A 26,612-nucleotide genomic window follows, 5' to 3' on the forward strand; every position below is an offset into this window, starting at 1 on the left:
GGGCAAAGAACCCTGGTAGTAAAGATCAGCAAAACACCGTCCAGACCCTACTGAGGTCAGGTACCCTGGTGTGAGGCTTCTCACTGCGGCTATCTTGAAACTTGGAAATATTACTCAAATAGATCCAACTCCACAAAATATTGACAAAAATAATTTTACAAAAGACATAGTGGTGAGATGAAAGAGGACCCACTTCACATACAGCAAAACCTATTAGAATGTCTCCTTAGTTTTTTGAAGCTCCTAGAGGAACTTTAGGAGAGTTAAAAACCATGTATTAATGAGCACTGCCTGGCAGCGGGAGCACTCAGGTCCTTCTCCTGCAGCTGAGATTACTTAAATTGGTAGGTACCACGGAGGTAATGTGGGTGAAATGGAAGTTATATTTGCCTCTAAAAAGACCCTTCCATGAAATTTGCTTCCTGCTTAACTAGACTTTCTCACAAGGTAGCCAAACAGCTAACTTCACATGCATTTTCATCAAATCCTCACAACCCTAAAGTAGGTTATTAGTTATTTTCACTTTCCAGCTCAATTAAAGTGCAGGTCAGAGGGAGGTTAGGTAACTTGCTCAAGGTTACACAACTGGTCAGAAAGATTAAACCCATGACACTTCATAAGTCACTGGTCATTTCACAATGGTGCTTTAATACAGGTGATAAACACACAGAAATCAAAAGAACATTTGTGTGAGAAGCCTCTCTATTGGGGTACTTCCCTTTATTGGCATAAGAACAAAAGCTTCAGATTATCCATATCATTGTTTTATTTTCACAATGGATTTTTTTCTCAAATTCATTTGAAATTAAACAAGCTCATTTGTAAATATATCCTTCTACATTAAAACTACTTCCCAACCCACAAAGACCCCACTTACCGTAAATATCTATCGGCACATTCTCAATTATTTGTTTTATCCACTACCCAAAAATTCCAGCTTTTTGTCAGCAGTTAAAAAAAATAGAAACCTAAAGGTTCTCAAATGACTTTCCACTAAATCACCAAAAGAAAATCGCCAATATCCAAAACTTTTTAAAACAATAAACATTTCTGTTCTCCAAAAACGTATTTACAAACTGAAGTTCAAACTCCACATTGCCATCAATATAATTATACAAGAGCATACAAAGCCCTAGGAAAGAGAAAGCATTTCATTACAAAATATTTGTGATCGAGAAAATACCGCTTGCCTTTAAATAAAGAATAGGAAAAGTGGCAGAAAAATAAATACGTTTAAAGATGTCCATTTTCACAAGTAACAAAAAAAGTACACAAATAAGGAATGAAGCTAAAATATGCATGAGCTTCAAAATGGCTCTAGCAGCACTTACACAAATTTGTTACAAAGCGAGGTTGTTTGTTTAGACTCCTCTCTCTCAGTGTTCAGTTATAAAAATACAAAAAGAGCCTCGCCAGGGGAGGATTTCACTCAGCTAGAATTCATGGTACAAACAGGCAGTACGCAGAGACTGTAGCTGGAACCTTGGCCTATTGTTCTTAGCAAAACCATTCCACCAAATAACCTAAAATCCTCTCTCCCCCCCATTTTTGGACAAAGAAATTCTCAAAATGACCAACTGATTCTGATTTTTAAAAAATTAATACATCATTCCAGTACAAACAAGTAGTTCCGGTTCTAACAGCAGTCTTGGGGGCCTCAGGATCAAATGCTATCAGCTGAGTTTTATAAAAGTCCAACCCCACTTTCAACGTGAGTTCCATTTCCCTGGAACTCCTTATTCCTTTGAAATTCATTTTTACACTCACAAGTGTATGATTTGTCTGATTCTGTTTCCCTAAATCCTCTTTCTCTTCCCCCTCAGGCTTTTATTGGTTTCTGTAGCCCCTGGACGTCTCCTTCAGTGCCAGCTCCAACTTGCAGCATCCAGGACCAGCTCTGGCCGCTTCCCTACACTTTCCTCCTATCTTCTCTGCACCCCACTGAAACCCTACCATATACATTGTTACAGCAAGGGGTAAACAACGTACCCAGAATAGTTAAACTCGTTCTGAAGGCTTTAAATAATGTCCTAGAGGATTTTCCAGTGAAAAGATATCAAACCAACAAAGTCTTGTCACTGTGGCTCTGACAAAAATCTTGTTAAAAATGCATTCTGTTAAAACAGGCTGTTGCCAACATTAGAAATTTCACGACAATTATGTCAAGAAGCTGTAACCAAAAAATGTATAAAGAAAGAAGCCAAGCCTCCAACATTTATCATCAACTCCACTGTAAAATATTGCACATGATATTCTCTTTTCCTTTTGCCTGTACAGGAACAAAACAGAAAAAGAAAAAAAAAAGTCTGTTGAGACACTAGAGTAAGTCTCGCTTGAAAGGAAGATGCCTGAAGCATGAATTCGCTCTAGTTCAATGTGATGCTCAAACAGTATGAACCCTAGTACTGAAGGGCATGGTGGAGGAATGTCTGTCTCAATCACAGATCCTTGTGACCAGAGGGGACTGGTCTGGCAGGTACAGCACAGGTGGGGAGCCCACACTACTCGAAGGACTTTGGAAATGCGTATCAAAGGAGCTGGGTGTAATCCCAACTTCACCTTTCAAAAAATCATCTTCTTCATCTTCCACCACCTCCTGCACAAAGAACAGAGATTATCAGAAAGATCACAACTGGCAGTCTGAAAAACTTTCATGAACACCTTTCCTCAGGAATGTGCTACTTCTGGAGAGACAAAGGGGAAGAAAAAAAATCCTAATTTCCAAAGCTCCCTCTGACGCATACCTCTTTTTTTTATGAACCACCCATAAAATTACTCAACACACGTAATTGTTTAAAGTCTGATTTTTTTTTTCTTTTTAAACATATTTTAAGCTCAAAAGGGCAGGTAACATATGTCATTCTTGCTCAATCTAACACATCATGAATGAATGGATGAACGACCACCAGCCTCAAATGCAAAATACAAAGAAAATAAAAAGCTGACTTTTTTTTAAGAGTTTTTTTTAGATTACTTTTTTTTTAAATGGGCTTGAGTTTATTTTTACTTTTTTGGTTTTTTGGGGTGAGGGGCAGGGTAATTAGGTTATTTTTTTGGAGGAGGTACTGGGGATTGAACCCAGGACCTCATGCATGCTAAGCACGTGCTCTACCAATTGAGCTATCCCCTCCCCCCTGACATTTAACGTGGAAGTCAGTGTGCCACAAAGAAATAGACAGTGACATTTTTTACTACTGGATTCTAATTTCCTCCTTTGGCATTAACTGCCTCGGCTCCAGGTGAAGTGCCCCAGAGTCTGCACTGCAGACCTCACCTTCACTCTCTAGTCATGAAAACCCACACAACCAATGCTTATGTCTGGGAAAATTTCAACAGTAAGTAAATCTGCGTGTTACTTGGTGGTAACGATCAAGTGGTAAAGATCTAAATTTGTGGAGCTGATTTTTGATTATCCTTCACTTTCCAAAGTCAGCAGGTGAAGGGTCTGGTTTAAACAAATCATTAAAAAGGCAACAAACAAAAATTCTTCTTGTAAGAACACAACCTGAGTTTGGGATTTTGTAATGGCAGAATGAACAAACGTAGTATTGTTTTAAGTGTAACGTTACTATTCACTATTTGACTGTAATCTCTAACCACACAGGAGATTCCCAGAAAGTGTGCTGAAGCACAAATTTACCTTTTTAATGGGTTTCTTAAACTCCTGAAGCTCTTCTGCACTCATGTCTTCCCATACCTGATACACAGGATCAATGAATTTCTTTGATCTGTCAAAAAGATCACATTTCCAAATCAAATTAAATACTACAGCGAAGGTCAAAACATACTTACATCTTTTCTCACGAGACTCAAAACGAGGACGTAAAAACTATCGTTCAAATTATAATAGTGTCAAAAAAATACTCTATGTAAGTACTGTAACTAGTGTGGCTCCTTTTTAAAAGTTCATCCGCTCACACAGATGTTTCTCATTTTTTAATTTTCAAGTGAAATTACTCCTCAGCTTTGCAAAGATCAACAATGAGTTGTAATACGTTCAAATGAAGGTGAAATTGGATTATTCTGGAACTTCCTTTTTTTTTATTCCTAAAGTAAATTTACTACAAATAAGTCTGGGGAAAAAACCAATCTGGTTTCAGTCAACCAAGACTTGAGGGACCAGATAATCCCAAAATCATTGTGTTGCTAGTTATAAACGGTAATAAGCAAAAATCCTGCTTCCTTATACACATGCAAGTTAAGACTAGCTTGGGGGTTTTCCAGAATTACTCATCCAGATAGATCTCTTGGCTTTTGCTTATCCTGTCCAGCAGTGTGGGATGTCTGTAGAGGAAGGAATAAGTCATCTGGCAGAGACCAAATAGGGTGGCATCCTTCCTATCCAGGCACCTCTAGTCTCAATTTCTTTGTATTTTTAAACCAACAGGTCTAAAGAGAAACAAAAACCCCTTGGTGTCAATCTGGGCTCCTACTGAGGTGGAGATCTGCAAGTCTCAGTGTGCTACAGCCCTCAGCAGCCTCGAACAGGCCTCTCCACGCCAGGCTTGTAATACATGCAAGGAGATCAGCAGACCCTAATAAACAGCCAAGAAGGGCCACTCACAGCAAAGAAATTCTAAGTCCCAATCCTGGAAAAAGCATATACACACCTCATTTAAATTCACCACTGATAGGTCGACTGTCCAAGACTACCTACCTCTTCAGTACACAAGGGTCGAAGGGAAAGAAGGTGTCCAGTGGGTTTGTGCAGGTTTGCACTGAGTCCCCACCAGCAGTGTTTCTGATGACAGGCAACATCTGGCGGTTATTCCTCTCAATGAGGGTGTAGCAGAAGACGAGCTGGTATTTGCTGTAGGACAACAAAACCAACACACACAGAGGCGTTAACACGCTGGAATCTCTCTGCATGGACACACCTGTTTGTGTGTGACTACAAAGATATTATCAACATAACAAGCACAAGAAAAAACAACATAAAGTACAGGGAACAGTTCTCTGGGCCTGCTATTTACAAGTTAGTCTGTGCTGTCACTTTAAAAACATGAGAGTGGGCTTAGATTATTAATAGGCATGACTCACTAAAAATGAATGTGTTCAAGGAAATACTATTTCAGTTTGCAAAATTACATAGCTGTCTTTATTTATTTTAAATGTTTTTAATAGAATTAGCAGGTTGGTGGAAAAGCGATTCAGGATTCACTGAGAGGGGATATGGGCTGCTGATGGAGAGACTTGGCTGTTGAAGAAATTAAGGAGTGCGCTGAGGGAGAGACATCGGGTTTACTGAGTCACGCTCAAAGATGGTAAAGGAACAGACATAGTGAGTGAAAACAGTTAAACAGAAGAACTTGCAATAAAAATCAAAAGGACCATTATGTTGTCAATCCCTGTGGTGGTTACCTCCATGTGACTTGGCAATATCAAGTCATTCAACAGGCTGCTTCTCTAAAAGGAGAAAAGATTTAGCTCACTTCTGCCAACTCTCTCCCTCCCATGGTACTCGCTCAGGTTCTGTTCTCAGGTCACTATTGCGATTTTAAGCAACACATTTATTTCCGTTCCACTGGCCAAGGATCACATCTGACTCTTGGTGGGAGGGTAAAACCACACTGGAGGACTCTGCAGCATCTGGTAAAATTGAAGATGAGCACCTCCTACAAGCCAGCAACTGCACTTCTGGGTGACAGAAGTACATGCCTGTGCACCAGGACACACAGACAACCATGCTCCCAATACTCAAAAACCACAACAGCTTAAATCCCAACAGTAAAGGATAGTAAAGAATCTATCCTTACTTTTCCAGCTGTCTCCTATCTTCCCGCAACATGCTGCAAACTTTCACCCACTGGACGCTACTGCTTGCTGGTTTCTTTTCTTAATTCTTGTCATTTTTGAGACCTCTGAGAGACAGAATACCTTGAGCTAGATGACCAGCAAAGGAAAAATAAGGTTGCTGCATGAGAGCGGCCAGCTGTCTAAAGGGAACTGAGGCATGAAGAAATTATTCTTGTCTTCTAATAGCATAATCTGCTGAAGATTTTAAGCTATGAGCCTGCCCTCAACACCCTGATGAGATGCCCAAGGTCTCCAATTCACTTTTTACACGAAGCAGAGTAATTCTGTGACTGCTTACAAAGGAGCCAACGGCCAGCACTCAAACCTCAGCTCTGCCACAGTCCAGCCGTGACTTCACCCAAGTCCTTTCACCTTTCTGTGCCACCCTCTTACCATTTATAAACAGGGGCTAATAACAGTCATAGGACTGTGTGAGGATTGAGCGAGTCCTATGTGACGTGCCCATGAGAACCGTGCTGGGCACACAGCACATGCTACGCATCAGCTGCAGCTGTAAGGCCCTCACTAAATCAATTTCCTATTGTTGGACGTTTATCTCACATCCAGTCTATTTTTATTACTATCACGGGAGTCACTCTCACAAACATCTCTCAGCTTACCAGCTGCCTTACTTATTTCGAAGTGTCTAAGCTGTCTGTCGAATTACCTTCTTTAGATTAAAAAGCAGTAGCAAAAAAAAAAAAAAAAAGTAGTAGCAATTTCCAATGTAGCCAAAATATAGAAACAATAGCAAATAATAGCTTCAGTGCAGTGTTTACTGCAAGGGCTGGGTTATTGGTTTTTAAATGTTTTATTGTTGTTAGTTTTATTAAATAATTTCACAGAAATTCAATGGAATTTTATAATACTCATACTAACATAAATTTACCTTTAAATAACTTCCACCAATAAAGCTTAAATAACTTACCTTGTGATTGCGGCAAAAAAGTTAACTACCGAGGGCAGGCAAATCTTCAGAGGATTTAGCTGACTCATCACTATCCGTTCGAAATTTAGACTTTGAAGGTAACTCAGACCTTTGATTAAAAAACAAAAAGATTTTTTAAAAAGGTACAAACGTACCTGTATCAGCAGCACAGATTATTTCATTAAACAGTTTTAAAACAAATGCTTTAAAGGCCCATGTGGACAGTCACACAACGGAGTGCCCCGAAGAACAGCACGAGGCTTAACCATAAGCATTTATGACCAGACCAACCTTTCTAAAGAAAACAGTTTATTCTTTTAAAAACCTAGGAAGCAAAGCAACACTTTCCTCAAGGGCCCCAGGCTTACACGACGATTTGGAATTCAGACACAGGCAAGCTCAGCAGACGCTGAGTGTAGAGGGGAAGAAAAGACCACACGAGAACAGTCATGTACTCATTAAGAAGCCGGGGCACAGAGCGATTCTCCGCTCCCTGGAGATAGTGACTGGACAATCTGGAATTTCTCCTTGGACTCACCAATCTGACAGACAACAAAACAGACAGCAAGACTTGCACGTCTTACTAGTGGAGTTGAGCGTGTTTTTCAAGCGTGCATTAGTGTTGGTATTTCAGTTTTGTTTTTTTTCAAACAAGGAAACTATGAAGATAGAAGGAAAAATTCAACTGACACTACTGTTCTGGAACAAATATAATTCTGTCCTATATTAAAAAGACTCTACACTTATTTTAAAAGGAAAGCAAAACAACCTGTGCCTAAGTAGAGTTTCTTAGGAGATTCTTTGATGTATATTTTGATAAAAATGACTAAAAATGTGGTAATGTCATGGCTTACAAGAAACAGGTCCTCTTTAACCAAGAATCTATCATTTATTTATATAAAGAGAAGCAGAGATTGTACTTACCTTGTGATAAAACCTTGTCCTACCAGTGTTCATACAACTACTTTTAAGCCCGACATCTTTTTAGAAGCACTCAGGATGTAAGTAAATAGATGTAAAGCAACACATACCAGTTTCAGTTTAGAGAGCTGTGGTTTTCAACTAAAGGCAACTGTGTCCCCAAGAGGACATCTGGCAGTGTCTGGAAGACAGTTTTAGTTGTCACAACAGAGGGTAAGGAGCCATGCAACTGGGAACTAGTGGGCAGAGGGTGAGGGACGCTGCTAATCACCCTGTAATACACAGGACAGCCTCACAACAAAGGATCATCCAGCCCACATGTAAGTAGTGCAGAGTCTGAGGAACTCTGGCTTTGAGGAAATAGCATATTAAACCGTTTGTATTATTCATGAAAATAAACAATTCAAATTGACTTAACTGACGTCATTTTTGAGGACTACCTTCAACTATACTACACTAACCCAAGAAACAAGCTTCATCTGGTAGAATTCAATTATAAACAACCCTTAGAAATTAGCAAAACTGAAAACTGGTAAATTAACTCAAGTCTTTAGATGAAAGGAACATAATCATTATGATTGTAAGCTTCAGAGTCACCCTCACCTGGTTTTAATTTCTAATCCTGCCAGTAAGTTACTTCCCTGTGCTTTGGTCTCCTCTGTAAAGTAAGAATGACACCTGCCGTTCACTGGGCCGTTACAAGGATGGGCAGGAGGGCAGAGTGGGGGGATCAAAGCTCTGAGCTGGGCGCATTTACAATTACTCTAGATGCCAAGCGAACAGTCTCAACCTCAAATCCATCAACTGTTACAGAGAAGGCTGAAGGGGTTTTTAGGGGGCTATAAGCTGCTTGAAATTATCTGTAGAAGTTTGAATGCATGTGTGATTTTCCAACTCCATAATTTTCATTGAAAAAGTAATGAATCTTCATTCTGAAGAGTAACTAGTACACAAGGAAAACCCAGTTCACAGCCATCAACCCCACATCACTGACCTTCCTTCAGGTTTCCACTTAAAACCTGCTTGTGTCTAAAAACAAAAGTGTAGAACACAGCTTGGCAGGCTGAATAAAACGGTCCGTGGAGAGCAACATCACAAAATGCCTTTGTTCCCGAATCCTGGTTATTAAGGTATACGTGCAGCCAGTTAACCAAAAGATCTAGGCATGATTTTACAGTACTAGAGAAAAGAAAAATTCAAGTCAACTTCACTTGCTTCATAAAAAAACTAGAGCAACATGAAAACACATAATTGCCTCTTATTACAAAGGAAAGTAAGTCCGTTGGCTTCTTTATCACCCATGGGCAAACAAAGGAAGGATGGGTAGGTGGAAAGACAGCCTTCCAATTACAAGGTCAGGCAAATGGACCTTCTAGAAACAACAGGCAGGCCGCCAAGAACGCCCGATGGCCTCCCAGCCCTCTTAGGGGTACACAGCCAGAGAACAGGACATGTTTACCACATCTTACAAGAGAAAGACAGTCTGGTTGACCTCACCATTCCCTGTGGGGTTCTGATGAAGTCCTGTGGTCAACAATTTTGGAGAGAATGGCTTTTAGTTGTTGGGAAAGGGTTTTTAATAGCAACCTTGCCCAAAGATACCTTCGTGGATCACTGGAACAAACAGGCCCAAAGTTGGCCTCCTAGATAGATCTTTCTATTACCTTTAAAAGGATTTTTTTTCCTTCAGCTTTATCAGATACAACTGATTCAGACTGTAAATGAAAAATGATAAACCTATAAAAAGAACCAAAACAGTATATAACACTGTACATCATTCAAGAAGACAAAGGGATCTTCATGGTGAAGTACAACCATAGAAAACAGATGACAAAAGCTTTGAATATGAGGTTTTGTATCTAAAAAAAGGAGACGTTTTATTCTGAAATTGCCTCTTGGAAATATAAACATCTTGCAGAGAGTGGAGAACAGATTTTTTCACTTTTAAGACAGACCAAAAAAATAAGGCAGATATTTCCCTGCCTTGAGACAATACTATAATCTTTTTAAAGCATGATGTGAAAAAGGACTCAGAAAATTAGGCTACTTACATAAGAGGAATAAATTTAGCTCTTGCCAAAAAGCTTCCAATATAATTTGCAGCAGCTTGCCTGATGATAGCAGGATTATTTGGATCCTGCAGTTTTTTCCAGAGATGTTCCAAAAATGCTTCTGCGAACCCCTATAAAAAGAGGTGTTGGTCTCATTTTTTTAATGCTTAAGATATTCCAGCTATTAGAATCCTAAGGTTTTCAACTCACCAATATGGGAAGGTTCTAGTATCTCAGTTATACTGCTAGATAAATAACAAATACAGCTATCATGTTTCTTATTTTTTAAAAACTTTGAGATACTACTACTAAAAACAAAAAGTGTTCCCCAGCATTAAATAATTCAACAGATCCCCAAACCAGCTGAGCGTCAAAATCAACCCTACAGGTTCAGCGCTTGGGAACCCCATAGACTTTGTGACAGGGCTTTGGAATCCACCTATTTTTAAAGCTCTGCAAGTGATTGTGACAGTCAGCCAGAACTGAAAATCAGTGATAATCCACACTCACATGGGAAACCCTCCTGCGGGACCTTTCTGACTGCACGTTGAACTTAACCAGAAAGGGAAATAGGGATTCAAGTACAGCTGGTATTTGACTAAATATGCTAACCACAGGGGAAGAAAAACAGACCAATTACGCTTCTTCTTAACAAAGGACACAACCTCCAACTTCTCCCAAATAGCTCTACTTCATAAAGTAGCTTTTCAAAAGCTACTAGCACATGCTCGGGGCAGACTGAGTTTAACCTTCCTACCCAGGACCAATGCTCTCCTGGACTGTTCTAGGAAACTAAATAGTTGCAAAGAGTCCTCTGTTCTTTGTTTTGCTTTGTTCTCAAAATTGAAAACCAAAGCCAAAAGTTTTAAAATTCTGGATTAAAAATTTGGTTTGGGCTAGTTAAGATCAACTGAATGAGAATAAAGAAAACAAGCAGACAAATACCCCATTTAAGATTTTAATAAAGGCTTGAATTAAACGCAAGGGCACCACCTAGCGGACCAAACATAGGATGACATTTTCAGAGCTGAACTCACAGGCGGCAGCAGTGCCCGTTGCTCCTTCCATGAGTTGAAATGGGCATGCTATTTCATCAGGGGCACTAAGTAAAACGAGCTCAAGACAAAGAAATACTCACCTCTCAGTCTCCCTTCCCTACTTTCCCCATCCCCCATTTTTCAAGGGACAATTGCGGGCAGGGATAAAATAGGCTACAATAACGTTACTGACATACTCACCAATTTAAAGCTACAGAGGTAAAACATGAAAAACTGCACATGGCAAGAGGCGTGGGTGGGCAACAGGAGTTTGTCAAAGATGGTTATGAGATCTCGATATAAATCCTTTGTTTTGTTGTTATCAATCTTACCTACAAAGGATATTTGGCATTTCAGTTTTAAAAAGATACTATTTTCAAGCTATCAGTTTCATTTACCAAATTTTTAAAAAGAACACAATACCATTAAGAAACACATCAAAGAAAGAAAGAAAGAAAGAAGAAAGAAAGAAAGAAAGAAAGAAAGAAAGAAAGAAAGAAAGAAAGAAAGAAAGAAGAAAGAAAGAAGAAAGAAAGAAAGAAAGAAGAAAGAAAGAAAGAAAGAAAGAAAGAAAGAAAGAAAGGAAGAAAGAGGGGGAGGGGATAGCTCAAGTGGTAGAGTGCATGCTAGCATGCATGAGGTCCCGGGTTCAATCTCCAGTACCTCATCTAAGAACAAATAAATAAACAAACCTAATTACCCATCCCCTCAAAAAAAAAAAAAAAAAAAAAAAACTAAAGGAAGGAAGGAAGAAACGAAGGAAGGAAGGAAGAAAACAAAAGAAAAAGAAACAAAAGAAAAGAAAAAAGAAAAGCATCATCCATTAAGCCATGGCGGGGGAAAAGGCCATTTTTATTTTGCACAGACTTTCCTTGTTAAGTATAATAATCCAGTGCTGGCAAGGAAGCAGGCCTTCACCCTACACACACTACTGTGATGTCATGAATTCTGAAACTGCCATTTAAAAGCAGAAGCCCTTTGATCCAGTAATTCTACTGCTAGGAATTTATCACAAGGAAATAACTGAAGACATATGTACAAGGATATTCATTACACTGTTATTTATAATGGCAAAAAAAAAAAAAAAAAGCAGGGGGAGAAAAAAAATAAGACACCAGTTAAATCTGTATGATTAATAATAACTATTTTCCAAGAACAGTGAATGGTATGAGAAAAGGTTCATAATAAGCAAAAAAGGCAGATTACAAAATACTCCATGTAGTGTGATCCCCAAATCCACTGAGAAAAACACTCATATATACCCATGCAAACAGAAAAGAAAAAAATAAAAATGCTAATAATGGTTCTACGAATAGCAGGAATGTGGTCACATAAACTGTCTTTTCAAATCCTTTCCTGTATTCTTAAAATTTTCTCTAATCAACATGCATTCTTTTTATAACAGCAAAAAAGTCAAAATAGCAACATAGCCAATAATAACAGGACGTGAATCTCAGGTCCTATTATTCTGAGCAGCTGAGTTCAATTCTTAACTCTAAGCAGTGAGAATGGAAAAACCCGTTTTTTCACAGCAAAGCCTTAGACTGAAAATTCCAGAAGGGCAAGAGGCATATAAAGTTGTTCACTACAGTACCCACACCTGACACAACCACAGAACCAAGACTCTCTAAACTTGATATGTAACACCAAGCACCACGTATCAACAGCTACTAGACTACTCTTAAATGTCTTGAACTTGAGCGTAATTTGAGCTCCACCTAAAACTGACCAAAGTCCATATACAATCTTTTAATACAACAGTCAGTGAAAATATCAGGGGCTCTGAAGACAAATACAAATGAGCCTGAATCTCAGTACCACCATTTTCAAGCTAGCATGAGCAAGGAATAATCTCTCTAGACCTTCTTTTCTTCATACTCAAAATAGTGATATTTACAGGATTTCTATCAGTACTAGATAACGTATGAAAAACACCCAGCACAGAGCCTGGTGCACTGTGGGTGCTCAACACAGCAGCAGCTACCGTGACTATGACAGGTTGTTACCATCTACGTAGCAGACATCCTTAATGTAGGACAAGAGTAAAGAGAGCAGGATGTCCAGGCGCTCAGCGACGGGATGGACCATCTGATCGTGCCTTTCAGGATCAGCCTTTGTTTCGTGTTCATTCTCTTCATCTTCATCCTTTGAAGGTAAAGTGAAAATGGATATTTAAAAATTCAGTGAAAGTAGTTTAGTGAGAAAACGCTGAGGTAACTGTTGCCCTTTAAAAGATAAAATGAAAACACAGATACCTTTCCAGGCAAGGGCTCTCAACCAGAGGTGAGAATGAGAACCACCCATGGAATTCAAAATGAAAGCACAGATTCAGAGCCCCAGCCCAATTCTCATTTAGAAGACTCACTTACAGTGCGGCCATGCAAACATCACAGACTGCCCCCAGCTCCTGGCACCCACTGTTGGTCTCCTTTCCCAGGACAGGGCACCCATACCCCAGCTGCCAACAGCTCACAGTTGCCCCTCCTTCTCCAAAGAACTGCTCCTGCTCCTCCCAGGCCCTCCCTATCAGAATCAGTAGCTGACTGACAAAAGGCCACAAGACACCATCTCCCTGGTCTCAAGCTAGGACTCTCTGTCCTGCAACTCATACTCCAGAGCTCCTGGGGAGATCAGGCTGTGGCTGTTTTCAAACCAAGAAAACTTGTCCTCAGTTCCTTCCGCTCTTTGTTGCTTGCTTCCTCACACCCTTTGTCCCAAGGGCACCTGAATCCCCAACTCCTGCTCTCCTTCCAATTACCCTTAACTTAAGACATTGCCCCAGATAAGGCACTGCATTAAGGTGCGCAATTTATAAAACACAGAAATTAAACTGGTATACATTTCTGTTTATCATTCCCTCACAAACAATATGTGGCTTACAAAAATAAACAGAAAGAACAAACGTGAAAATAAAAGTGGAACACACTTCACTGACCCCAATTCAAAGCCTTGGAAACAAGCCAACTCTACCAGTCAGTAAGCAACAGAGCAGCAAACTCCTCATTTAAGAAATCATTTTCAAGTTTGCTGAACTATTGTTTTAATCCAAAGCCTTGAAAAAGATGAAAAGCCATTAACTGCCCCTTCCAGCCCTCTGGGACTGCGAACTGCGTGCGTGCGACTTCATCAGGAAGTGCTGACCATGTTAAACAGTCCTTCCGCGGCATCTGCTCCACCAGCTTGAGCTGCTGCTTCCTCAGCATCTTCAATATCCTGCCGGGACGCATTCACCTACATTACAACAAGCAAGCAAACAAATAAATAAAAGCTTCTAAAATACAACCACATTATTCAGGGGCTGGAAACTCATCTGATATACATGTTCTAAAGATGTCCGGATTAGCACCCTATTAGCACTGTACTCAATACACACTTATGATGCAAACCTGTACGTCGTTCTGGGTCATGAAGAAATTTACAAGATTATAAATCAAGTCCCTTGTGCTACATACTTACATAAAATCAGTATGAACTGTGCTATGTTGGTCTAAATCAGATAGCGTCAACAAATTCAACAATTACTCTAACTCTACTCTGCAGAAGACACATGCATGGTGTGTAAGCATATTACCAATCAAATGAGCAGAAAATGATTAAATAGAAGTCAAATTTGCATTAGTGAATATTTACTTTGGTATATAACCCTTCAAGTATCTTGTTTAATATACCATTCAAATCATGCCTTTTTAACTGTCTATACATGACCTTCTTTCTAAATGTACTCTAAAATATTCCATAATCATGTAACAGAGAGCTTTCAAAGGTTATGTATGCAGTTGACCAGAGGTTTAACTCCAAGTGAGCAATGTGCCAGCCCACCCTGAAACATGCCTCTCACCCCTGCTTCATCCCTTCTTCACACCACAAACCCTTGCCGGGTCTCTAACAGCCCCACTTCCTAACCACCCATGCCCCATGCTCTCTCCAGCAACAGACTACCTCCTTATCACCATATCCAAGGACTTCTGCTTTTCTCAGCCTCCTTAAAAAGGTCAGCATATCTCATGCTGCTGACCAAAGCCTGCCTTCCTCCAGATTCCCCCTGGGTGTCCAGACTCTTGACCTTCCTCCCACTTTTAATCTCGCTTTCTCTTTCCTGTCGGGTTTATTCTCAGTCCCCTACCTGCAGCTACACCTGCTTGGTGAATATACTCCACCTCACTCCCCCACCTACACCTCAATCCATCTGCAATGGAACTCATCACCCTGCAACTTCCTCCTGACTTCTTATTCTTGTTAAAAGCAACATCAAGCTTCCATTCCACAGGGAGCTACCTTTGAAGGGCTCCTTTCCCTTACCCCCTACTTCTCCACTTACAATCCAGTCTCAAGCATCAGTTCATCATTCTGCCACGTGTCACCAGAACCCACCACTTTCTCTCTCTCCCACTGCACTTATTGCAGGCCTCTTTAAAAAAAAAACCAGATATAAAGAATTCCAGCATCACTTCCTTAGGAATGCCTTCCCAATTCCTTCTGACTACATCAGGTTTTCTAGTTCATAATGCATGTGTTTCATTCATACCATTTACCACAGTTGTCTTTTCCCATTTACATGACTCTCTAATTAATGCCTTGTTCCCCAACCTTGAGAGATGGGACTGTCTTATAAGCCCCAGCACATCGATGGAGTTCAAGAAATGTTCAAAGAAAGCATCAAAGGTGGAACTATGGATTCTTCTCCATTGCTGCTACTATTGTTTACATACTATGAGTATAACAAATACTATAACATATTTATTATTAAATGAGCATGAAAGAGAAAAACAAATAATGCAATACTTACATCCAACTTGAGTAGCTTTTCAATAACAAGCTCCAGAATTTCATGCCTCAAGGTTGGAAAATACACACTAATCCTTAGTAAGTTATGGACGTAACATTCCTAAAACATGAAAAGATAAACATTTCAACAGAAAATAAATGTTTCATAATTGTAAGTAAAATATCAATTACACAATCTTTAGTTTCAGCAATTTAGAGAAAAGACTATCCAGCAACACAAACTACTCTGTTCATACATACAATTTTCAGTATAATCTAATTACCCCCAGTAAATTACGTTTGTGATCTGTACACTTCTACAGTGTTTTTAAAACAGATTTGCTGAGATAAAATTCCTATATAATTCACCCATTTAAGGTGTACAATTCAATGGTTTTTAGTATAGTCACAGAGCTGTGTAACCATCACCATAATCAATTTTAGAACATTATCATCACCCTGAAAAGAAACCCTGTGTCTTCTAGTAATGTACCTCCTCCCAGCCTGAGGTAACCACTGGTCTACTTTCTGTCTCTATGAATTTGCCTAGTCTAAACACATCAAGTAAGTGGTCTTATAGTATGTGCTATCTAACATAATGATTATTCATGTAGTAGCATGTAGACCATTCTTTTCTTATTGCCAAATGATATTCCATTGTATAGGCATACCACATTCTGTTTATTCAGCTGCTAAACATTTGGTTTCCATATTCTGACTATTATGAATAACGCTGCTTTCAACATTCACGTAAAAGTTTTTAGGTAGACATTATGTTTTCATTTCTCTTGGGTAAACACCTAGCAGTGGAAATGCTGGGTTATATATGGCAACTCTACGTTTAACCTTTTTAGAGGAACTGTCAGACTGTTTTCCAAAGTACCTACATCATTTACCATTTTCCATTCCCATCAGCAGTGTAAGAGGGTGCTGGTTTCTCCAACTCCTTATCAACACTTGTTAGTATCTATCTTTCTGAGTACAGCCATCCTAGTGGGTATGAAGTGATATTTCATCGCAGTTTTGATTTGCATTGCCCTAATGGTTAATGATGCTGAGTTTCTCATGTGCTCATTAGCCATCTGCATGTCTATTTTGGAGAAACATCTATTCAGATCCTTTGTCCATTTTTAAATTGGATGATCCGACTTTCTATTATTGAGTTTTTAAGAGTTCTTCATATATTCTAGATACAACTCCTTTAACCAATATGATTTGCAAATATTCTCCCATTATTTAAGTCATCTTTTCACTGTCTTGAAGGTGTCCTAAGAAGCACAAGTTTTAAATTTTGATGAAGTCCAATTTACCTTTTTTTTTAAGGTTGCTTGTGGTATATCTAGAAATTGTTGCCTAATCCAAGGTCACAAAAGTTTTCACCTATCTTTTCCTAAGAGTTTTATCCATTTTGAGTTCAATTTTCTTTATGATGTAGGAAGTCCTATTTCACTCTTGTCCCAGAACCGTGTACTGAAAAGACTGTTCTTTTCCCCACTGTCTCAGACAACTAGTTTTAATACATTGATCTTACATCCTATGATCATACTGAACTCATTTATTACCTCTAGCGTTCTTGTGGATTCCTTAGGATTGTTCTGTATGTAAGATCATGTCATCTGCAAACAGAGATAGTTTAACTTCTTCCTTTCCAATCTGGGTGCCTTTTCCCTTTTCTTGCCAAACTGCCCTGGCTCGAACCTCTAGCATAATACTGACTGAAGTGGCAAAAGTGGACATCCCTGTTTTGTTCCTTATCCTAGGGGAAAGCTTTCAGTCTTTCATGACAGAGTATAAAGTCAGCTGTGAATTTTTCACAGATGCCCTTCGTCAGGTTGAGAAAGTTCCCTTTTGCTTTTGTCATGAAAGAATTTCAGCACTTGTCAAATGCTTTTTATGGATCTATTAAGACGATCAAGTGGTACTTAATCATTTACTCTAGTGACACAGTATATTATATTAACTGATTTTCAGGTACTAAATCAACCTCGCATTTCTAGAATAAACTTCATTTGGTCATGGTGCATAATTCTTTTTATATGTTGTTGGATTCAATTTTCTAGTATTGAGAATTTTTGCATCTATGTTCATAAAAGATAACATTCCACTTGAAGCAGAGTATCACAAATATTATCGAAAGTTATTAACTCTGCCTTATTCAAGAAAAAATAATCTATGCTTAGAAGGGAACCACTAATAGTTACTGAAAGCTACACAGACGACCTAAATATTATGCAAAAAAACTGAAGAATTCAACTACAGAAAGTTCTGTATTCATGTTCAAATAAGGCATGTTTATAATTGGCAGTAAATGAACTATAACCTTCTAGCAATTCTCATCTGGGTAAGTATTAAGCCTATTCAGCTATTTCTGACATGGACTCTGCCTTTGACCTGCACACAGGAATAAGAGAAAAGCCACTGAGAACCTGTCAGTCACTTGCTAAGAAAGGAATGAGTCAAATTCTCAGTCTTGAGTTTAAAATTCAGCAGACAAAACAATTTTTAAGAAAAAGACCTAAAATCACCTAAAACTAAATCACACAAAACAACTTTTCCATCATTACCCTCCATGAAAAGATTTCTTACCAATGTTCTCTCTGATTTTCGTACAAATGGAAATTTTTCCACCAGTATCGGCATAAGAAACCATGGTGTCCTATTAGAAAAAGAAAAAAAAAATCTGAACTAATCCATGCTAACTGGACTTTCTTGGAAGGTAACATTTTCATTCTAAGCACAAATATGGATACAGGAGGTAAACGGTAACTCGCACCTCAAACAACTGCAACTGAAAATAAATGCATCGCTTCAGAGAAAATCTATTAACAACTCAGGAAAAACTAAGCTATTAACTTTGATATCAAATGCAAATTAAAGGGAGATTCTTTTTTCTAGAAAAGTTTAACACAGAGCTTCAGTTTAAAATCTAAACATCTCCCACTACACATATATTATCTTAAAAAGGAGTTATTTTATGAGCTTGGACTTTTTAAAATTAGCAAATAATAAACTCACTGGGGGGATTTGAAGTTCACCCCTCCAAAAGAAACCCACACATTTTAAAGGCTTTTCTTAGAACTGAAATTTGTATTCATATGGGATGACACAAACACATGGGTTTCTCATTGAAAAATTTTGGATATCATGGCTGTTGAAGATAAAAGCAAAATTCCAACCACCATGAAAAATAGGGAAGAAGGGGAAAATTTGCATACAACTTTGAAAAATAACTGAAGACAATGACTAGAAGACTGAAATGCCATTTTTTGGAGAATGTGATGTTGTATCAACAGGATACAAAAAAAACATACAGCATACAACTTCAGTTTTCTTGGTAGGAACACTTCTGTAATTTTCTACTAATTGATGATACTTTTTTTGAGATCTAAACACCATGATTCAAAATAAGTAACAGAAGTATACTCACGATGGGACATATCTTGCTATTATTTGTAAGGCTCTGTGACATGTGTCAAAATTTGCAGGAAGATCTACAAGGCAAGAAAGGAGAGTATGAGCATCAAGATAAAATGAAAACTGAAAAATTATCTGCTTGAGGCTAAAAACACCTGCTAACCAAAACTGAATCATTTTGAATGATGAAACTGAATCATTTTGAATGATAAAATTGAATCATTTTGAACCAGCAAAATAATAATTTCAAGATTTTTCTCTAAGACCAACTACCAATGAAGACTATAAAAATGCCATTAAGGGCAACTGATGGCATATTAATGTTAAATATAATAAAAAGATTCCATCAAAGGTTGCCTTTCATTGCAGTCTACCTAGTGGAATAAGTCCTGGAGGTGCCAGCATGCGTGATCACTCAGCACACATTCGCTGAGACACAGGAGGCAGTCTTTGCTTTAGTCCTCTTTATACTTACTGTCATCTTCATCATCAGAATCTGAAACATCTATGTCACCTTCCTTAATGATCACTCGGGCTTTTGAGGAAAAAAGAAAATACATTATTCTTCTAACACTGATCTAAACAATCAACAGCTACATAAAAAACTGATTTTTCTATTGTCTGAAAATAATACAATGATAACATTTACAATTTAAGGAGGAAAAAAACGCCAAGAATTTTAAGCAACTAAAAATCCCTGAGTTTCAAGACTTCATCAGAAGCTCACTAAACCGAATTACAGCTCATAAAAATCACAGCAACCAATGAAACTACACATATTCAGAGGTCATTACAGGGAACAGACATGTACCAGAACTGCTGCCAATATGCATCCTGGAAACTTCCATGGTGCAGCAACCTCCAGATTACACCAGGAAGGTAGCATTTTAATAGAGATATCTAAAAAATGAAAAATCAAAGCAAGCAAAGAGCAACCACTTACGAGGTACAAAATGGGAAGCAATCATGCTGAGACATGGTCTAAGGAAGACAGTCTGTGCTGATACAAGATTACCAAGGAAAGCTAAATACTCCTCCACCACTGTCTGACTTCTATTCAACCACTGCAATCTCTAGAGGTGGGAGGGAGAGAAAGATAAAAGAAACATTTTACCGATACAATATATACTATTTTCAAAGTACTGAATTAAGTATAACAGTCAATGAAATAAATGGTGAACTTACCAAAAGAATATTAATAAGCTGCTCAAAGTCTTTCGTCAAGTACATGATGGAGGAACGGAATTCTAGCAGCCAATTAATGATCTGGTCATCCTTCAGTTAAACAAAGAAAAGTACTTTCAAAATCAAAAATCCACTTAAATAACAGAAAAGATGTTATCTTTCTGGCATCAATCATCTATCAATAGTATTTAAATGAGAGGAAAAAAGTCACAAACTTGGACTTCAGCCAAAATTGGGATGAAAATTCCTTAGTTTGTATCAAAACAAAAAAGGTACAATAAATTTTCCTGTTTAAAAAGTAATGTGGTAACTCTGACATACAGAAAAAAGAATTACATGTAATACTTCATTCTGATCAGTTCTGTTTGCCCTAGAAAAATGAGAACACCTCAAATATTGACACCTGGGGCTTTTTTAAACTGAAGAATTATAACAGATTCTAATATTATAAGACCACAAGGACCTGTAGGTACCTCTATTTCCTCTATTCCCATGCTGAACTGCAAGCATGTTGACAACAGTCTATGCTGATTAACCAGTCATCAATAAATATAACTTTTTCTTAACCCAAGCTGAAAATGGGTTTAAATGTATTAACATGTGTCATAAATACATAAATGATGGTTTCAGTATTCCATGAAATATTTTTCAGGCAATAAAATTACTGTTCATAATACTTTTAGTGACATGGGAAAACCTGCTAAATAAAAAAAAGGAAAGAAGCCATGTACAAAATATGACATAAGTTACATAAAATAAAGATATTGTTTGTATTCATGCATATATGTAACATACACAGGAGAAAATTAAATCCCCTAATTTTTAAAAGAAAATGGTTAATGCTGATTAAGACTCAGTAGGGGAAAGAGACATATAAAGAAACAAAAGCAATACAGTGTTGACTTTTAGCAACACACTATGAACAGAAAGGGCTGAACCTGCAGTGATAAACTATGAAGAGACCGGGCTGTACCTAGAGTGATACAGGCTACTTAAAGGGAGAATCATTTAGTGAGAACACACCATGCACCTGGCACGGTGCTCAACATCGTACATAGATACCTTTTCCAAATCCTAACAAGGCTGCAAATAGATTGCTGTTACTCCCATTTTACAGTTAAGGAAACTGAGGCTAAGAAAGATCAATAAGCAATTTGTCCAACCAAGCCAGTGAAGAACCAGGTTCAAACCAGTCTGCCTAGATCACTGCTCTGCCCATCCTCCCACAATGCCTTGCTCCATGTCGAGGAGCTCCCCATCTTTTCCCCACCTTCACTCAATCAACAAGTGCCTTCTATGCATTATCTATGTGACAAACCTCGACGAGACTGGCTATTTTCTGCTGAAACCCTGAGTAATGAGGCAGTAAAATAAATTGCAACTCATCTGCACTATGGTAATTTCATAATGTCCACAATCATTATGGAAAACAAGGCCTGAAGCAGAGAAGACAGCTAAGCTATGTGCAAATAAAAATAAGTTGGCACTAGCCAGTCACTCTTCCAGTAAAACAAGTGCAACAGAATTTTAAGGACGCCACTTAAACTGCTCTATTTTTTAAAGTAAACCAGTCAGAGACTGTGGAGCTTTAGTAGTGAACTATTATTAGAAGCAAGTTACTCGCAACACTTCTCTAAACTAACACAGACACAACTGATATGATTCTTGGTATGTCAAAATCCCAAGGAGATGTGCTGATATCAAATACAGTAGAACACAAAGAACTGTGGTCCTTTGTAGCTGAGGAAGAAGGCACAGGTCAGAGAAAGCTTTAAAGAGGAAGTGATGCTTCACTGTGTCTTTAAACAAAGTATTTTCTGGAGCTATATACCTTACAGAGGTAAAGGCACGTCTTCAGAAAATCAAAAGTAGTTCTGCATGGCTGGAGCATGTGGTGAACAAGCAAGCCAACAGATAAAGCTGGGGAGCAAAGAGGGGCCAGAAAAATCACTGAAGTCTACAAAAGTCACAGTTTATAATAAGAAAGATCAGCTGGAAGTCTGGGGTATGGACTGAATGAACAACCATGTGCTTAGAACCTGGGAAAGTTCATTAGCAAAGACAACATTTCAGCTGGATCTCAAAGAGTAGGAATTCTGTAATAACAGTAATAATAACAATAAACACTAAAATAACACTATGTGCCAGGCACTATTCTAAGACTTTAACATACGATAACTCGTTTGATCATTACAACCACTCCACGAGATAGGTACTACCACTGGTTCCCATTTTATAGCTGGGGACACTGAGGCATTGAAATGCAGTAATTTGCCCTTGGTCACAAAGCTACTAAGGGAAGGAGGCATGTCACCAAAGCCCATGCTCACTTAGGTAGCAAGTAAAGTGGATACAGAGGCTGCCTTACAGTCAGAAAGAAAAGGCACATGCAAAGGCATAAGGATGAAAAAAAGTGGCAAATTTAGGGAATAAAGTTACCAAGAGAGGCTGAACACTGAAAACTTGTTGCAGGTCATGCTAAGAAGGTGGCTCTTTATTCTTCAAGTAGGAATGAAACTTCACTAGGGCAATGACAAGCTTAGAATGTGCTTTAGAGATGACTTATGCTGCATTGCTGAGGATAAATTTGGGGGAGGGCATGAGATGGAGAAGAATTTGATCCTAAAGACCACTAAAGAGGTTACTGGAGGAATCCAGAAAAGAGAGCACCAACAAAACAAGAATCCTTAAATGGTTTTTATTCCAAAGGATCAATGGATATAAGGGGTGAGAAAGTCCAGGAGGACTGCGAGGTTCCCAGCTTAAGAACTAAGTAAGTAACAAATCATTTCAGCACATAAAGAAGGCTGTGGAGTTGGGTCTGGAAAAGAGAGAATGCTAAGTTTGGGGCACCCATAACACTTCTGGGTTGGCGGTTAAGAAACAAGCCTGGAGCCCACAAGAGCAACATGAGCTACAGATGCAAATCTGGGAGTTATCAGGACAGAAGTAAATTCCTAAGCCAGGAGGAAATAAAGAGATCATACAGGAAGAATCTATAGAGTGAGGAAAGGGCCAAGTTTGGAAATCCAATCAACACTAAATTTAAGAACCCGAAGAGAATGATTAGAGTTAAGTGATAAAAAGACAGAAAGATCAAAGAAGCTGAAGGAAAGGTTTTAAGAAACGGGCAGCCAATCATATAAACTGCTAAAAGTAATTAGTATGGGACTTGAAAAAAAAAAATCCACTGAAATCAGCATTTAAGGAATCACTGGTAACCTCTGTCATAGTAATTACAGCAGTGGATTTAACCATGAATGAGAAATGAGAAAGTGCAGACTGTCAGCAGGAACAAAGCAAGTAATTACAAAGTCCTTACTTTGAGTCACAGGCTGTTCTAAGGGCTTCTTGTATATTAACTCACTGAATCCTTTTAAAACTTCTACATTTAAAAAACTTCTCTTATTTCTCCAGTTTTACAAGGAGGAAAACAGAGGCAGAGAGGTTAAACAACTTTCTGACCAGAAAACAATGGAGTTGGGATTTTATCCCAGACTACCGCTGCCCACAGTAATAAATTTTTCTTTCCAAAATTGGGCAGGAAAGGAAAAAACGGAAACAAAATTTATTGAGTTGTTACGACATGACAGGTATATACCTTGAACCATCCCTAAACTGCTGAAAGAGTAGTAGCTTAAAAGACAAGTCATCTTTTGTGGTTTTTTTGGTTTTGTTTTGTTTTCTTTTAGCATTGGAGACATGAAAGTTGTACGCAACATAGAGGAAAACTTCTAGAAAGGAAAAAATAAAGAATTCTCAACCTTAGGACTACTGGCATCTGGGGCCAGGGCATGCTTTGCTGTGGAGGGCTGCCACGTGTATGGTAAGATGTTTAGCAGCATCCCTGTCATCCACTCACTAGATGCCAGTCATACCCTCCCCTTCTCCCAGTTGTGACAACCCAAATGTCCCCAGTTCATCACCAAATGTCCCTCAGGGACAAAAGTACGCCAGGTTGATAATCATTAAAGGACAACAGGGAGCAAGTTCTACAGGCTGGAAGAAGACCAAAAGTACAAACTAACGTCTCTACAAAGTGGTAACAATTTTGCTAATGATCAAACACAGAATTAATTACCTTTATGTCTGGATCTGACAGCTGGTTCTTCAACAACTCAAAGTCATTTGTTTCACCCTTAACAAGAAGGGGGGAAAAATGAATTTTTGCTTGCTTGGGCTTCTTATTATTAAAGACCAACAGCAGGACTTTTAAATATTACATAGAGAACGTTGTAACATTCATACATCAATTGTGGATTGTAAAATCCTGACTATAAAAAATTTAAATACTCATGTTAGTGGAGCTAGAGGGCTTGTTAAAAAGAGAAAATGACAAACTAAAAGGCCATTCATGTTTAGGCATACTCATGTAATGACATTTGAACGTATGACAGTCAACACTCCATGATACTATACATTCACATATATATGTGAATATGAACGCAGATTGCATATAAAATAAATAGCCGTAAAAAAAGAAAAGACAGTCATATTTTTCCCTCGTTTGCTGAGATACAGGAGAATCACTTCTAAACTAATGCAAAAACAAACTTAAAAAAAAAAACAACCCTCATTAACAGAGATGGTTTATTGTCCCAAAGTAATGCTTAGGTGAATCCTTAAGAAATAAAATGCTCTAATGGTTTTTATTCTACCACTTGCTAAATTTTTTAAAAGATATTTTGTAAATAAAGCATTTGAAGATGTGAAACCTCAGCAAAGGGGTTATTACTCAAACAGAGTTAACAGCACCATGCTGTTGCTAAATATCTGATTTCAATGTTGACATCTAAAATTCATTTTACTTGTCTACCAGTCTTTAATATCTAACAGCTACAACTGTAGCCTGACTAGCAAGAAGCAAACATCAGTATGTCAATTACATTTCAATAAAACTGGGAGAAAAAACCCACTAACCTCACCTTGTCGCCTCTTACCTTTTTGTACTTCAGCAACACTTCTGTCACAGTTCCACCAAACCGAACAGTTTTTCTTGGGGGAGAATTGAAGAAATCATTCTCTAATGCAAGCATGTCTGAAAGCCTACAGAACCAAGATTATCAAGCTATTAAGTGCATGACAGGGAATAATAAAAATGATTAATAGCCAACATTCATTGAACTAAAATCATTCAGTGAGACTACCGCTAAAGCCTCCTAACTGGCCTCCCTGTTTCCACTCAAATCCCACAATAATCCATTCTTCATTCAGTGGTCTGATGATCTCTCAAATACTTATGACAGATCATGCTAACTCTACTCTCCTGACTAAATGTTCCAAAGGTTTCCTACTTCACTTAAAATTTAAAAATCCAACATTTTTATCATGGTCTTTAAGGTCCTACGTTAATCTGGGTCCTGCCTACCTCTCTGAACTCACCTCCAACTACTTAACTGCACTGCAGCCAGTGTCTTTTTTCTTCTTCAAACTGACCAAGCAGATTCCCATTTTACTTGCTACTCCCTGTCAGAAACACTCATTCTCCAGATTTGTACATGGTTGGACTCTTATCTTCATTCAAATTGAAGCTCAAATGTCAGAGAGGCCTTCCCCATCAGAAAGCTGAAGTACCCATCCTCTCCCCTCCATCACTCTGTTCTATTTCTTCACAGCAGTTACCACTATCTGAAATCATCCTGTTCATTTTATTGGCTATTCACTGTCTTCCCTTCCTCAGAAAGGAAGCTCTGTTGAGAACAGGGACTGTTCTCTCTTTTGACAGACTACTGTCCCCCAAGTCTAACACAGAAAGCAGGTGCTAAATAAATATTACGAACTAATATTATCCTAAGTGTTTCACAAAGTTTTAAAAGGGGTAGATCAGATGAAAACGCATAGCATTCTACTAATGACTTGAAAGTTAAACCCCGAAGTGTTTTATGAGGGTTAGGGACTTTAAAAGTTGAGCAAGGTAAACACTGTTAAACAAACGTGTCAAAACAAATTTCAAACCAAAAATAATAATAATGACTCAATTTGCCATCGGTGACAGCATATTTGGCTGATAATCCAAATAGCCCAGGGGCCTCTTTTCAAATCCAGACGAAGCAGCAGGAGGGAACAGTAAAAGAGCAGAACAGAGGCCCCAGGCCTGGGACGCTATGAAGGAGCCCAGTGGGGATACAGGACGACTCTAGAACAGAGAAAATGTTCATTTTTCCAGCCCCTTTCCCACCTTTATGAGCTATCTAAGGGGCACGGGCTCACTCTTGAGAACCTGGAATGATGCTCTACCCTCCGCTCCCGCCCACTCATTAGCTCTGTCCTAGACCCTTCAGATCCGCTCCCCTAATCCTGGTCCCGGGCTTTGGTCCCAGACGCGCAGAAGGAAGAGTCTCGGATACTTACCCGGTCCTGGATGTGCCCAGCGTCTTGACCGCGGCGGCCGAGGCGGCCGCATCTCCCGGTAACCGCGTGTGAAGCAGCGGAGCCGCCATCAGGCCGACAAACCGCGACGACCGTACCTTGCGCCGGAAGTCGTGCTTCTTCTAGGACCGCCTCCATCCCGGAAGA

At 38.7% G+C, this 26,612-nt stretch overlaps 1 protein-coding gene across 2 annotated transcripts; it reads right to left on the reverse strand.

Moving 5' to 3' along the window:
• Window positions 1–628: 628 nt before the first annotated feature.
• Window positions 629–26,590, reverse strand: RRN3 (RRN3 homolog, RNA polymerase I transcription factor). 2 transcript variants are annotated; one of them, XM_014554532.2, is made up of 18 exons: window positions 26,448–26,590; window positions 25,037–25,091; window positions 24,178–24,234; window positions 20,097–20,186; window positions 19,855–19,984; window positions 19,387–19,446; window positions 18,925–18,988; window positions 18,084–18,153; window positions 15,520–15,618; window positions 13,875–13,964; window positions 12,740–12,878; window positions 10,935–11,065; window positions 9,697–9,827; window positions 8,640–8,824; window positions 6,725–6,833; window positions 4,658–4,810; window positions 3,641–3,728; window positions 629–2,596 (listed from the first exon to the last, which is right to left on the reverse strand). In XM_014554532.2, exons 1-18 carry the CDS (start codon window positions 26,534–26,536, stop codon window positions 2,435–2,437), a joined length of 1,902 nt encoding a protein of 633 aa, XP_014410018.1. In that variant the 5' UTR covers window positions 26,537–26,590; the 3' UTR covers window positions 629–2,434. The 2 variants fall into 2 exon arrangements, with proteins under 2 accessions (XP_014410018.1, XP_006179131.1); XM_006179069.3 differs by having other exon boundaries at window positions 25,037–25,142.
• Window positions 26,591–26,612: the final 22 nt, after the last annotated feature.

This window comes from Camelus ferus, chromosome 18 (genome assembly GCF_009834535.1).
Source record: "Camelus ferus isolate YT-003-E chromosome 18, BCGSAC_Cfer_1.0, whole genome shotgun sequence".
NCBI classification, from domain to species: Eukaryota; Metazoa; Chordata; class Mammalia; order Artiodactyla; family Camelidae; genus Camelus; species Camelus ferus.

Excerpts from the sequence above, each read along its gene's own strand:
- RRN3 (XM_006179069.3), bottom strand. The coding sequence starts at position 26,536 with ATGGCGGCTCCGCTGCTTCACACGCGGTTACCGGGAGATGCGGCCGCC. Across the intron at positions 20,187-24,177 it reads TGTCAGATCCAGACATAAAG|GATGACCAGATCATTAATTG; the intron begins GTAATTAATTCT and ends GTTTAACTGAAG. Across the intron at positions 13,965-15,519 it reads AAAAGCTACTCAAGTTGGAT|GTGAATGCGTCCCGGCAGGA; the intron begins GTAAGTATTGCA and ends GTTGTAATGTAG.